This window comes from Leptonotus elevatus, chromosome 12 (assembly GCF_054856555.1).
Source record: "Leptonotus elevatus isolate MCC_2025b chromosome 12, RoL_Lele_1.0, whole genome shotgun sequence".
Classification (NCBI taxonomy): Eukaryota; Metazoa; Chordata; class Actinopteri; order Syngnathiformes; family Syngnathidae; genus Leptonotus; species Leptonotus elevatus.
Genome location: NC_141250.1, coordinates 5,187,591 through 5,199,744, shown reverse-complemented (window position 1 = coordinate 5,199,744; position 12,154 = coordinate 5,187,591). Strand labels below are relative to the sequence as shown.

The 12,154-nt window shown below is 40.0% G+C and overlaps 1 protein-coding gene across 4 annotated transcripts in view; it reads left to right on the top strand.

The window, feature by feature from the left end:
- Window positions 1–12,154, top strand: part of dgkg (diacylglycerol kinase, gamma) — a 100,312-nt gene that overhangs the window by 23,433 nt on the left and 64,725 nt on the right. The window contains exons 4-15 of one of the 4 annotated variants that reach the window (XM_086091387.1): window positions 103–123; window positions 884–1,034; window positions 3,456–3,518; window positions 4,871–5,122; window positions 6,513–6,665; window positions 6,902–6,951; window positions 7,225–7,299; window positions 8,811–8,930; window positions 9,121–9,238; window positions 9,320–9,408; window positions 9,999–10,115; window positions 11,903–12,001. In XM_086091387.1, the coding sequence (XP_085947513.1) occupies window positions 103–123; window positions 884–1,034; window positions 3,456–3,518; window positions 4,871–5,122; window positions 6,513–6,665; window positions 6,902–6,951; window positions 7,225–7,299; window positions 8,811–8,930; window positions 9,121–9,238; window positions 9,320–9,408; window positions 9,999–10,115; window positions 11,903–12,001 (1,308 nt within the window). The remainder of the gene's footprint in view (window positions 1–102; window positions 124–883; window positions 1,035–3,455; window positions 3,519–4,870; window positions 5,123–6,512; window positions 6,666–6,901; window positions 6,952–7,224; window positions 7,300–8,810; window positions 8,931–9,120; window positions 9,239–9,319; window positions 9,409–9,998; window positions 10,116–11,902; window positions 12,002–12,154) is intronic. The other 3 variants (XM_086091389.1, XM_086091390.1, XM_086091391.1) reach the window with 3 other exon arrangements.

Here is a 12,154-nt window from a genome sequence, read left to right as displayed (position 1 = left end):
TGGTTTAAAAGATTTATGGACATGGCGACTAATGACATCATCTTGAATCCTTTCGTCCTTCCTTCCTTCTTCCCAATTTTTACGGCTGCACGCATAAAACAGCAGCGAGATGTTCTCGACAAAGTAAGTCTCGGCCCAGGTGGTGCTGGGGGTGCATGCTGTGTGGATGTCATATCTCTCTGTCAGTTGGTTGCATGTACAGTGCATTGGCTCTCTGTCATGTTTACACCTGAATGTGTTGCTCAACGTCACCCGACAGCAGTGAGTGGCAGCAGGGGGGAGGCTTTACTGGCCCAATACTTGCAACCATCAACAGTGCATTAAGTGGTGCTAATATTATGCACCGCCGTGGCCTGGCAACAATTATTTAGCTGTCTTGAATGTATTTAAAGTGTTCATCGTGCATAAGGGCAACCATTCAAACCCTCCCTCCATTGTTTGTTGTGCTGCTAGGTCATTGTTACATTTGTATCACAATAGAGGCTGAAGTCATCTCATGCTTTTCTGCATCGTACCGCTGCACTAACAGAGGTACACTAAATTGACAAAAGTATTGGGACAGACTACCTATAGGAAGTGAAAAGTGCATAAAATATAGTGGGACCTAAAACGTTTCTCTGAGGAACTCCATTCACACACTATACAGGTAAAAGTTTAGGGGCTCATTGCACCTACAGAAAGTGAAATGTGTTTTTGATATCATTTAGTTTCCAGAAACTCCATTTAGCAACAATTGCTCAATGTGTTGCCATTGTTTCATTCAATCAATCATCTTGACTCCACAGGAGCTGAGCTCAAAATAATGATTTGCTGTTGTTGTTGATATTGAGCAAAAGGAAGTATGCCATGCTTGTCATCTGCTCAACATTTTCCCTTCATGCAGCCAATCGACTATGAGGGCTTCCAGCTCTTCATGGCCACCTACCTGGAGAACGATATCCCAGAAGAGCTGTGTCAGCACCTCTTCACCTCCTTCAAGAGCAAGACGGGAGGTGCCTCGCCTGACCATTGTCGAGCAGCAGGGAGCTTACTGGGTGAGCTTCTCTCATGTTTACTTCCTTCAATCTTCTTCACACTTGAACGCGGAACCCTTCACCCGGCATTTGGCAACTTAAATGGGGCTTCCTAATGATCGTCACTACAATGAAGTCGGATAAACTTATCAAAATTATTATAATGAACAATTAAACCCTCTAATTAAGCAGTAATTATTTGAATGATTTTGGAAAGTCAACACTTTTAGCACAACTGCTTCACAACTCTGAAGTTGTGGGTTCAAATCTCAGCTCTGGTGTTCCTGTGTGGAGTTTGTATGTTTTCCCTGTGCTGGTGTGAGTACTCTGGCGTCCTCCAACATTTCAATAACACGCATGTTAGGTTTGCTCATAGTCATTTGGGATAGGCTCCAACTCACCTGAGTCCCGAATAAGGATAAGTGGTAGAAACAATTTAATAGATGGATAGATTAATTCATCTTCACTGAAGTGAAGCCATGGCTTCAACCCGTCAGCCCTTCTTTTGGATGTTATTGATGTTGCAGATGATGTGATCGGTGAAATCTGTTGTAATAATATGTCAGAAAGAAAAATAAATACAAATAGATAATAATGAAAGGACAATAGAATAAGAATATGGAAAACAGTAAATCTAATGTTTGACGCCCACAGTTAAAGTATTTGCATGATTGCTACATTGCACAATTATTGTTATTTGCAATATTCTAATTACTTTTATGGATCATTTCTCTGTTAAATTTTGATTATTATATTTGTATTATGATTTGCAAATATTAGTTACCATTTTCACCATTTTGATGGTATGTAATAGTTCTGTCTAGCAATAAAAAAACTAGATAATCACAAAGTTTTCCGTAATTAATCACGATTAATCACAATTTTCAACTATTATTTTCTACCAAGCTTGTAACAGATATTTACTTGTGTAACATCTTGGATTTTATGTACACACAATTAAAATAACCATTAATTTAGTTTTTTCCAGAATTGCTTCCTGTGCTTTTTTCTTCTTCCATTTTTTGCAGTTTTATGGGGACTTTGCTTATGTGAAATATTAATATGTAATGCTACAAAGCATGTCAATTATAAATAGTGAGAGCAGGAGAAAATTGCTTCAGGTGGCAGTTAGGGATGTAACGATATCACAATATGATATTATCACGATATGAGGATCACGATACGATAATTATCATGATATGGTGGGGAGGTTGGTGATATAAAAAATTGTCACAATATTGTAAAAAAAAAAAGAGCTCATACTAAAAAAAGCACATCTTGTGCTTTTGTATATAACAGCAATGCATATAAACAAACTAAAACCTTTACTGTAACACTTAATATTGAGGAACTTACTTGCTAATGCACGCACACATTGAATTCCTCCACATATTGACTTGGTTCACAAGCATATTACGTTCCCCTTCATCTGACGATTAGTATGGATTTTAAACATGGAGGGGCCAAAACATGCCTTGTAAAAATGTAACTGCACTAAAAAACTAGCTACCAGAGGAGGCTAGAACTGCACAAATGGAAATCAACCTGACATTTTTTTAACAGATGTGCTGCTTTTAATATTGTGACGACGATATTGTGGCAGTTTTAATGTCGCGATATCATGATATTTAAGCGATATCACGATATTGCCGTTATCATTACATCCTGAGTGGCAGCATGGTGTCCTAATGGTTGGCACACCTGCCTCACAGTTATGATTTCAAAGCTCTTTCCTGTTTGCTTGTGTAGAGTTTCTCTATGTAAGCACATGCATGCGGGGTTAATTGAAGACTAAATTGTGCATAGGTGTGAATGTTTCTATGTGCCCTGCCTCTCACCCTATGTCAGCTGGTATAAGCTCCAGAGCATGTGGTATTGAAAGTGGATATCACGGTTGCCTCACAATCGAGGTTCTTGGTTCGAAATCTTGGCTGTGTGGCGCTTTTGTGGGTTTTCTCTGGGTATACCGTTTTCCTTCTGTATATCATGGTAGAATTATTAAAGACTCTAAGTTGTCCATAGGTGGGACTGTAAATTTGAATATTTATCTATATGTGCCTGCCCTGTGATTATCTGACAACCAGCCCACAAAGTCAGGTAGAATAGACTGCCTACACTCTAAAGGACAAGTAAGTGCCAGATCAAATGGATGGACAATTATTTGTGCCTGCACTGCCACCTGGTGTTTGGTGGATTATAAAAAAAACACACCGTTGGTTTAGATTAAGTTGTCCATTCATTTTCACTCTAGGTATTCTTCTCCTGGTTGACATGTAAAGAAGAAAGGTCATCAAAGATACATCAATCCTAAAATGATGTTCATTAAAATTACCTTTATATTCGTTTTTTGGCCTTATGATGTAAGTCAAGCATTGGAATAAAGCCCCATTAATCTTGCGTCAATGTTGTCTTATTGCTACTCAATGTGTTTCCTTCTCAAAGAGTCCTGTTCCATTGATGCTGGTATCTCTATTCACACCGAGGTGGCCTGTGCCCCCATCACAGGTACTAGCAGACCTGCTACTGCTGCTTGTTGTGTTGATGGGTATTTTTTGGTTTAACATTGTGGAATCCATTTCGTGACATTTTTTCAGCCAAGCGTTGTAACTGCACCAACTTCCCTTCATCTATTTGTAATATTATTGTGTTGTGCCCCTTTGCGTTAAATAACCGACTTGTGATACCTTGTTTTTGTTTTGTTTTTGCAACAAGGGAACCTCTTAAATCAAACACACTGCAAAAACTGAAATCTTAATTAAGTAAGATTTAATTTCTTAAATTTAACCTAAATTAGCTTATTTTGATTTGATACGTTATTTTCACTTAAAATAAAATTGTCAGGCAAAATCATTGTGCTTATCTTAAGTTCCTATTTACTTATTTGTCTTATTTGATCAAGCAGTCTTGGCATTGAGTGTTAACAGACAGTTTTAAGTACTGTGAGGATTAAAACAAGCATTTCCCACATTTTAAGATGACAACTAACCAACATCAAAGGCCCTGAACTGGGGTTTCATAAATGTTCTTATTTTAAGATTTTGCATAATCTAGTAATAAGATAAATGGAAAAAAATAAGTATGAAAACAGACGAGGGCAATATGGTTCATTTTGTTATGTTTACAAAACAAATTTTTCCTTGTTTCAGTACCAGCTTAATGGTCTAGTGGTAGAGTGCCTACCCTCATTCTTGAAGGTTGTGGGTTCAATTCCTGGCTGGGTCATGACAAAGAAAATGGGACCTGTTTCTCCATGCTTGACACTCAGGCTAAGTTATCCAAGCGTAAAAAAAATACTCATGTATTTTAAGAAAATAGTTCTATTTATTACAGCTTGAAAACAGTCGACATTACTTGTTTTAAGTCTGAAAATACTATTTTCAAAACCGCAGTGGTTGATATTACCCTATTATTATTTTCTTATTTTTCAAAATCTTACAGGTAAATTTAAGCAAAGTTTTCTTGTTCTGTTGGCAGATAATTGGAAGTAATAATGTAATTTAATATTTTTTTTCTTAAATGTTCTACATTCCTTTTTGCAGTGCACCCAACACTTGTTCGGTGAGCATTGAAGGATTATGCAACATGCAGTAAATGTAAAACTGCTTACTACTTACTAAACATAACAGTAACAGTTTGATCTGATAATTGCTCATTTTTCAATGGAAAACATTGTTGCAGGTCACCTAAAAGCTTGTGTTCGACTTCAGAGGCTACGCTTTATTCCGTATTTATTGTTTTATTGTTTATTTTCTGTGTTTGATTGTGAGGCACTGTTGTACATCAAATTGCCCTTCGGGGACAAAAAAAGATTTATCTACCTACCTACCTATCTATATATCTTTCCTTTTGTGTCCAAGGCATGAACGGTAAGAGCATCCTGTCGGCTATGGGTCGAATCACGCCAGAGCTTGCCGGCAGCACTGGGGCCACCACCTCCGCTTGTTCGTCCCGCTCCTCCTCGCAGCGGTCCAGAACTGGGGCCCACACGCCCGGGGGGCCTCACCGCTCTCCATGCATCCAGGTCAAGCCCTCTCAGAGCAGCAATAACGTGCTGACCCCCAATGCCGGCCCAGCCCGGTCACCAGTGTCGCCCCCAAAACTCTCACCAGGTGAGCCAGATAACTTAGCTTCAGACTTTCATTCAGTTGTAGAGCGGCCTCAGCGTTTTAAAGTGGTGCCTTGAGACACGAGCGACATGAGTTACACATTTTTAAGATACGAGCCGTCGTTTGGCCATAGCTGTTTACTGCCACACACAGTTGAAGTTTAGTCTCACACTTAACATAAAACAAAGGCACATACAGTAAGTAGCCTTAAATCCACTTGCCGGTAGCTGTTATGGATTACCGCCAATGGTCACTCTCTTTTTGTTGCATGCTCAAAAAGGCGATGGTAATGCAACAAAAGTATATTCCAACTGTCACTAGAAAGTAGAAGATGAAGAAGAATTGTAGTCTTGGCAAATAATGTGTGACGTAACCCTGCTGCCGCTGCTAGCATGTGGTATTCACCACAACAAGGATTTACTATTTACACTAGCACCAAAGTCGCAATAACCAACCAGGATTCAACTTTTGGCCACAATGCGACACTAGATTCTAGTTAAGGTAAGCCACTATAAACTAAAAAATAAAACTTTTCTCAAGTTAGAGAAGCCAAATTTTCGACTGCAACCAGAACTCATTTGAATGCCGTCAACACACATGGCACTCATTTTTGGGAGTACCCTGAATAACCAAACTTCACATTTGAGCAATGTTCTGAGTTTCCAAATGGAGTGAGTGTGCGCTCGGGGTGTATTCCAAACGCACCAACAATTAGGGAATGGGGATTTTTAGGGCAAGTCCGAGCTCTACTGTTTTTGCTTTTGCTTTTTTGTAAAGTACATTTCTCCAAAAATTGTGATTTGTGTATGTGTTTTTATTGTTTTTCTTCTTTATGATGCGTTTTTGGGCTGGTACGACTTATACTCCGGAGCAATGTACGGTGCAAAAATATGGTAATATTACTATATCTTAGTGAGGCACTTGCAGTAATTGTAAAACTTTTTTATTTGTGCCTGCATGACTGTATTATACTGCCCCCCAGTGGCCTATTCACACGCACCAGTAGGAGCCACAAGCTTGATTCTTTACATTCTAATTCAGCAACCAGGTCAGGGTGTACCCTGCCTACTCTGCCCGAAGACAGCTGGGATAGGCTCCAGCTCGCCCGCAACCCTCATGGAGGATAAGAGGTTCAGATGATGGATGGATGTTCCAATTGTACCAATTTTAATCCTCATTGGAAACTTCAATCTAGACTCTTGGTTAGATATCTGGTTGCACACCACACAGAGAAGCAGAGCACAAATGATATTGATAATTATGTCATTGAGTATCTATTGTGTCTGTAATGTACTGTAATGGTGTTTCATAATCAAGTTTAAAATAAGGAAAATCTTGTTATGCACAGGAGATTCAATACACATGAGATCCAATATAAATTGTACATCGACAGAGAGAAGCCGCTCTGAGAAGCATTTGTCACTACGGAGGAGCCCGTCGCCCCACAAAGGATCCCACCAGTCAGTGCCGCAGGTGGTCTTCCTGAAGGACATAGTCTGTTACCTTTCCCTGCTGGAGCGCGGCACGCCGGAGGACAAGCTGGAGTGTGAGTGATGGGCACGGGGACCGAGACGTCACGTGGGCAGGAAACTAGTACCATGAAAGATCATTTTCTATCTCTATGCTGCCATGTCAATGTAAGAATGAGTAGTTCCACAATAAACTATGTGAAACAGTGAATTCACTTACGCCGCTGAGCATGCTATAGGTGCTAATGCTAACACCTCACTTGGCACACGTTAAAGAGACAAACATGAACTTTCTCTTTGATTTCCCTTCCAGTCATGTTCCGGCTATACGACACAGACGGCAACGGCGTCTTGGACAGTTCGGTGAGTGTCTCCACAACTTTCTTCATCTTTCTGTTTTCTTTCCATCCTGGTTACCCATTGTCCTAAAAATAGAAGCTAGTTGGCAGGCAGCGTGTTGACATTAAGATCGTTTGTTATGATCAGTCCGTTTTAATGCTAGCCAGGTTCTGAGGCATAAACAGAACATTGCAGTCCGTGTGGAATTCGCAGCATTTTTACATCATGTTTTGATGTGAGCGGTTGTGATCCATGTGCCACAATGTTTTCTTTTGTCCTATTTGGGATCTTCGGTAGGAGCTGGACCGCATCATCAATCAGATGGTACACGTTGCTGAGTATCTGGAGTGGGACTCCACAGAACTGCGGCCGGTGAGCAGCAGAGCACACGGATTTATCACCGCTTTAAAGTAAATAATGACACAGAGCGGTTGATTTTGCCGGTGTACATGATGTGTCCTGTAGGTGGATCATACAGTGGAACGTTCCAAGTGGAGCACAATTAATTCTCACAATTTTGGTTGATACTGGTTGACTTATCAGTCACTCGAATTCCATAACTTTTTGCGAATAGAAATAATCGGTTCCAGGGTTAGACTGTCACCACCATGAAACATTTAGCAACTTTACAGGCAATGTTTTAAGAAACATTTTCACTAGAGGTCGCACTTGCACCCAAAATCCCCACTTGCCATTCATTTTAACATCAGCTATTAGCTTTCCAGGGTGGATCCCGCGCAGCATTGTGGCCAAAGGTGAAATCCAAGTTGTTTTTTGTTTCTATTGGTGCCGAACAAAAATAAATCCTCTACACCAGGTATTAACAACAATGGGTAGATGTTCTCGCTGGGGCAGCCGGCTGTCATTTTTTGCCTGACAGTGTGAGAGTGCAACGACTGAGGTTTGATGCACTTGCTGTCACTGAGATGGGCTTCAATTAGACTGTACTGCTGAACAGTGGATTTCACACATTTGCTGGATCGCATAAAATACACATACACTTGTATCCAGTTATGTCTGAAGGATCCCACATCCTTGTTGACAGCTTGACAAAACCGCTTGCCCTTCGAGACATATGCACTCCCTACAAAGCTATGTCATTCACATTTGAGTTCTCCATTAACTGCTGTTGTATTGCTAAAATTGTAATGAGCAGCCTGATCCATTTTATTGTCATCATACTTTTTCTCGTCTTCTCTGGTACTCTTCAGTTGTGACACCACTAAAGAACACACAAAAAGCCAAAAAAACACACAAAATGTGCATGTGTAGTGTAGTTAATTCTTTAAGATCAGGGGTGTCCAAAGTCTGGCCATTTGCAGCCTGTTCAATGTTTTTTATTAGCCCACCGCATATCCTAATAAGAAAATCACGCTTATGTTAAAAATCACGCTTATGTTAAAAAAAAAAAATTGTAAGCCTATGATTTGCTTTGTTCATGATAACACCAATAAGACATTTAGGCGTTTTTTATTTTGTTTTCTTAAAGTACTCTATGTTTACCTGCTTTATCATAGGTTGCTCAAGAGCAGGGATCACCAGCATGGTGCCTTTGGGCATTTATAAATAGCTCACCAATGACCATGGGACATTGTGATTTTATTGGTATGTTTTAGAAATGCTGATTTGAAGTGTATACACTTAAAATCATCAGCTTCGGGAAGGTTAATGACCCTGGACCTAAAGCATATTAAATTGTTTTGGAAACTCTGAAACTCACAAAAGCAAGTATTTAGACATTAATTGAGAATTTTTGGTTTGAACTCCAAATTGTGCTACTTTTAAGCAGTTTAAGTACTATATTAAGCACTGTATATTAGCGTAGAAATTAGCCGATATGAGGTAGAAAGTGTGTCTCAGTGCTTCTGCCTGTGCCACCGTAGATTCTGAAGGAAATGATGGAGGAGATTGACTTTGACCGGGATGGCACAGTCACCCTGGAAGAGTGGATCCGAGGAGGCCTGACCACCATCCCCTTACTGGTGCTGCTCGGCATGGACACGGTTTGTGTGTTTGTTTGTTTTCTCTAGTTCACTGGCCAAAAACAGCAAATGTTTTTGAGGACTAATATATGGTGTCATGTCATGACGGCTTCATTAATCTTGTGTTTGTGTGACAATCAAGAGACCTCTGTCAAGGTGTCAACATTTGTCACCTCAAGGGGAAAAAAAACATTTTCATGTCTCCCACTAGAATGTTCAGGAGGACGGCCAACACGTGTGGCGCCTAAAGCACTTCAACAAACCGGCCTACTGTAACTTTTGTCACACCATGCTGCTGGGTGTGCGCAAGCAGGGCCTCTGCTGCTCCTGTGAGTAGATCGCCACGACCATGTACATGTATGTTACCTGTGTGTTGTCACTAAAAAGTGTGTGTTGTTTTTTTTGGACAGTATGCAAGTACACGGTGCACGAGCGCTGTGTGTCCAAAGACATCGCCGCCTGCATCAGCACTTACGCCAAGTCTCGCAGGCACACCAATGTGAGCTTAAATGCACACATACAGTTACTACAGATCTTTCCCCCATGACGACACTGTATGTCCGAGTGGCAAGAGACTGAGCTTTTTTTCTGATGGAATTACCAGTAAACAAACCCTTTTATGACATTTGACCGAAGCAGTACAGTTGAGAAAACAGGATAAATGACTTGAATTATTATTTTAGATTAGATTACTTTGGATAACTTTTAAAGTGGATAGAGGAAATAGAAAAGTACAAAAAGACATGGCCTTATTCTCCCCAGTAAGTCCCTTTAGAAGTAGCTACTATGCCTTGCCATCTTCTCTGTACAACCATTTACAACAATCACTTGATTCCTTTTCTCATCACCAAAAGGCAACACTGGACAAAATTATAATGATATTAATAAATAATAATAATCTTTTTAGGATATATGTAGTGGTCGACCTCCCCCCCCCCCCAATTTTTTTTATTTTTATTGTTTTAGTTCATTTCAGAAGTTGTCAAAAAAGAATTGACCACCTGGAAGTATCCTCAAGTCTATTGTTTCTAAACATTGCGAAAAGGTCTATGATACATTTGATTGACTTGTTTGTGTGTGTGTTTGCAGGCTATGCAGCACGTGTGGATGGAGGGCAACTCCCCTACCAAGTGTGACCGATGTCACCGGAGCATCAAGTGTTACCAAGGCCTGACCGGCCTCCACTGTGTGTGGTGCCAGATTACTGTGAGTAACGATGGATGGATGGATGGATTTGACAGTACAGTATTACCTCACTTTTCAAATAGTGAAAATTTGTGCGGTATTGATGCCCCCCTAAAAAGATTTATAATTGCCTCTAGATATCACATGATCAGGGCTGGACTGGCCTTCTGGCATTCAGGGCAGATGCCCGGTGGGCCAGCTTCTTTTGGGGCTGATGGTAACCCTTTAATGATTATTTTCCTCAATTTCCGTCCACAATTTAGAGGGAGCAGCCCATTAATCCATTTACAATATAGATCGCAAACTGTACCCGTTAACATCAGTGGCAGAGCTGTGTAGTAGTCAGCTGTGGTCAGGAGTTGGGTTGGGTTGGGCCGGGCCAGCAGGCCTAAGTCATAATGCCAGAGGCAATTTTTTTTGTAACAGTCCAGCCCTGCACATGATTGCAGCAAACTACTCTCGGTACGTTTGTTTAAATGAAACTCTCAATTCACTGCAGCATAGTTTCTGGACTGACAATTTGTAGAAGACAGCCTACGGAACCTAAGTGCTGGCAGGGTGAGCAAATAACTTCTTGGGGCACTCACTTGAAGGCCTGTCACATTCCCCCGGAACTCACCTTTTAGTTTTAGGATGGTACTCTGGCTCACTCCAATGCTACTTAGCTACTTAATTTTGTGGAACACCAACTTCAAGGTGCCCAATTCTCATATCCAAATCAGTGAAATGTAGCACATTGAACCAGAAGCTTAAAACAAGGGTCAATGGCAACAGAAAAAGAAGCGCTCTGGTGAAAAGATGGCTTTTTTTTTCATAGGCATGATTTAAAACAATAAACATGGCACTATTTAAAAGGGAGCTAAACTGGCTTCCCAACTGTATAATATTCATTGCAAAGAAGCATCGTTGCAACAAAGAAATAATGTATCAAACAGGTTTACTTATTTTTAGTGCTGTTTAGATGCAATACTACTTATATCCACTAGATGACCTCACTGTCTTGCTTTTACAATCAAAGCTGCGCCACAAAAGTGGCTGCAAATGCCATCGGCCTATCAGTCTTTTTCTCAAAGCTGTTGTATAATATGTAAATCACAAGTTAATTAAAGCCACAAAATTGTCCACAAGTCTGAATGTGTTTGCATGTGTTCTGCGAATGACTGACAACCAATCAAAGGTGTACCCTTTCCCAGTCTGAAGTCACCTGGGCTAGGCTTGAGCTCACATGCAACCTTATCATTTAAAAAATTATTTACAGGGGGGAGGGGGGGGGGGGGTGCTTGTTATTTGAGAGGGGAATTGAAATTTAAACAACATTGTGTTTGCAAAAAACTCAAAAGTATGTGCATTTCAATCTGTGGATTGGTTTTGTGGAATGGTCTTGAGAAAACATCAAAATAAGTCAATTTAAGAAATTGTGTAAAAAAATCATTTTTGCTAAATATACTAGGAATGAATAAAAAAAAAGTGGTTGAAAGTACAATTTTTGTTAAGGCATTTATGAATAATGAGTTAAAGTAATAAGTGAGGTAAAATCGGATAGGACTAGATAAGCAGTTGCTTCATCCTATTCCATTTCGAACAGTAAGTAAATGAGTTTTATTTATGGTGAACGAAAACTGTTATATTTCATCCTTGTTTTGTGGAATAACTTAAATGTCTCTGTTTGTTATTTGTTTTTGACCCAATTGTGACATGCTTTTTTTTCTAATTTTTTTATTGTCATTTTAAATGTTCGAAATAAAGTTGAGGGGAAAAATTGAAGATGTACTAGATTTATTTGTGTGCCTTCGTGCTGTCCTCCACAGCTGCATAACAAATGTGCGTCCCATGTGAAGCCAGAGTGTGACGGAGGAGCTTTGAGGGACCATACACTGCTGCCCTCCTACATTTGTCCTGTTGTCCTGGTGAGTCACATACTACACTTCATATTGTATACTACATTAAAATGGAGATTAGAGTACATTAATGCGCAGGGGCTCTCAAGTGTACACAGAAAAAGGAAACAGACAAATGGACAGTCAAGTACAGATGACTAATAAATCTATTTAAAGGTTAAG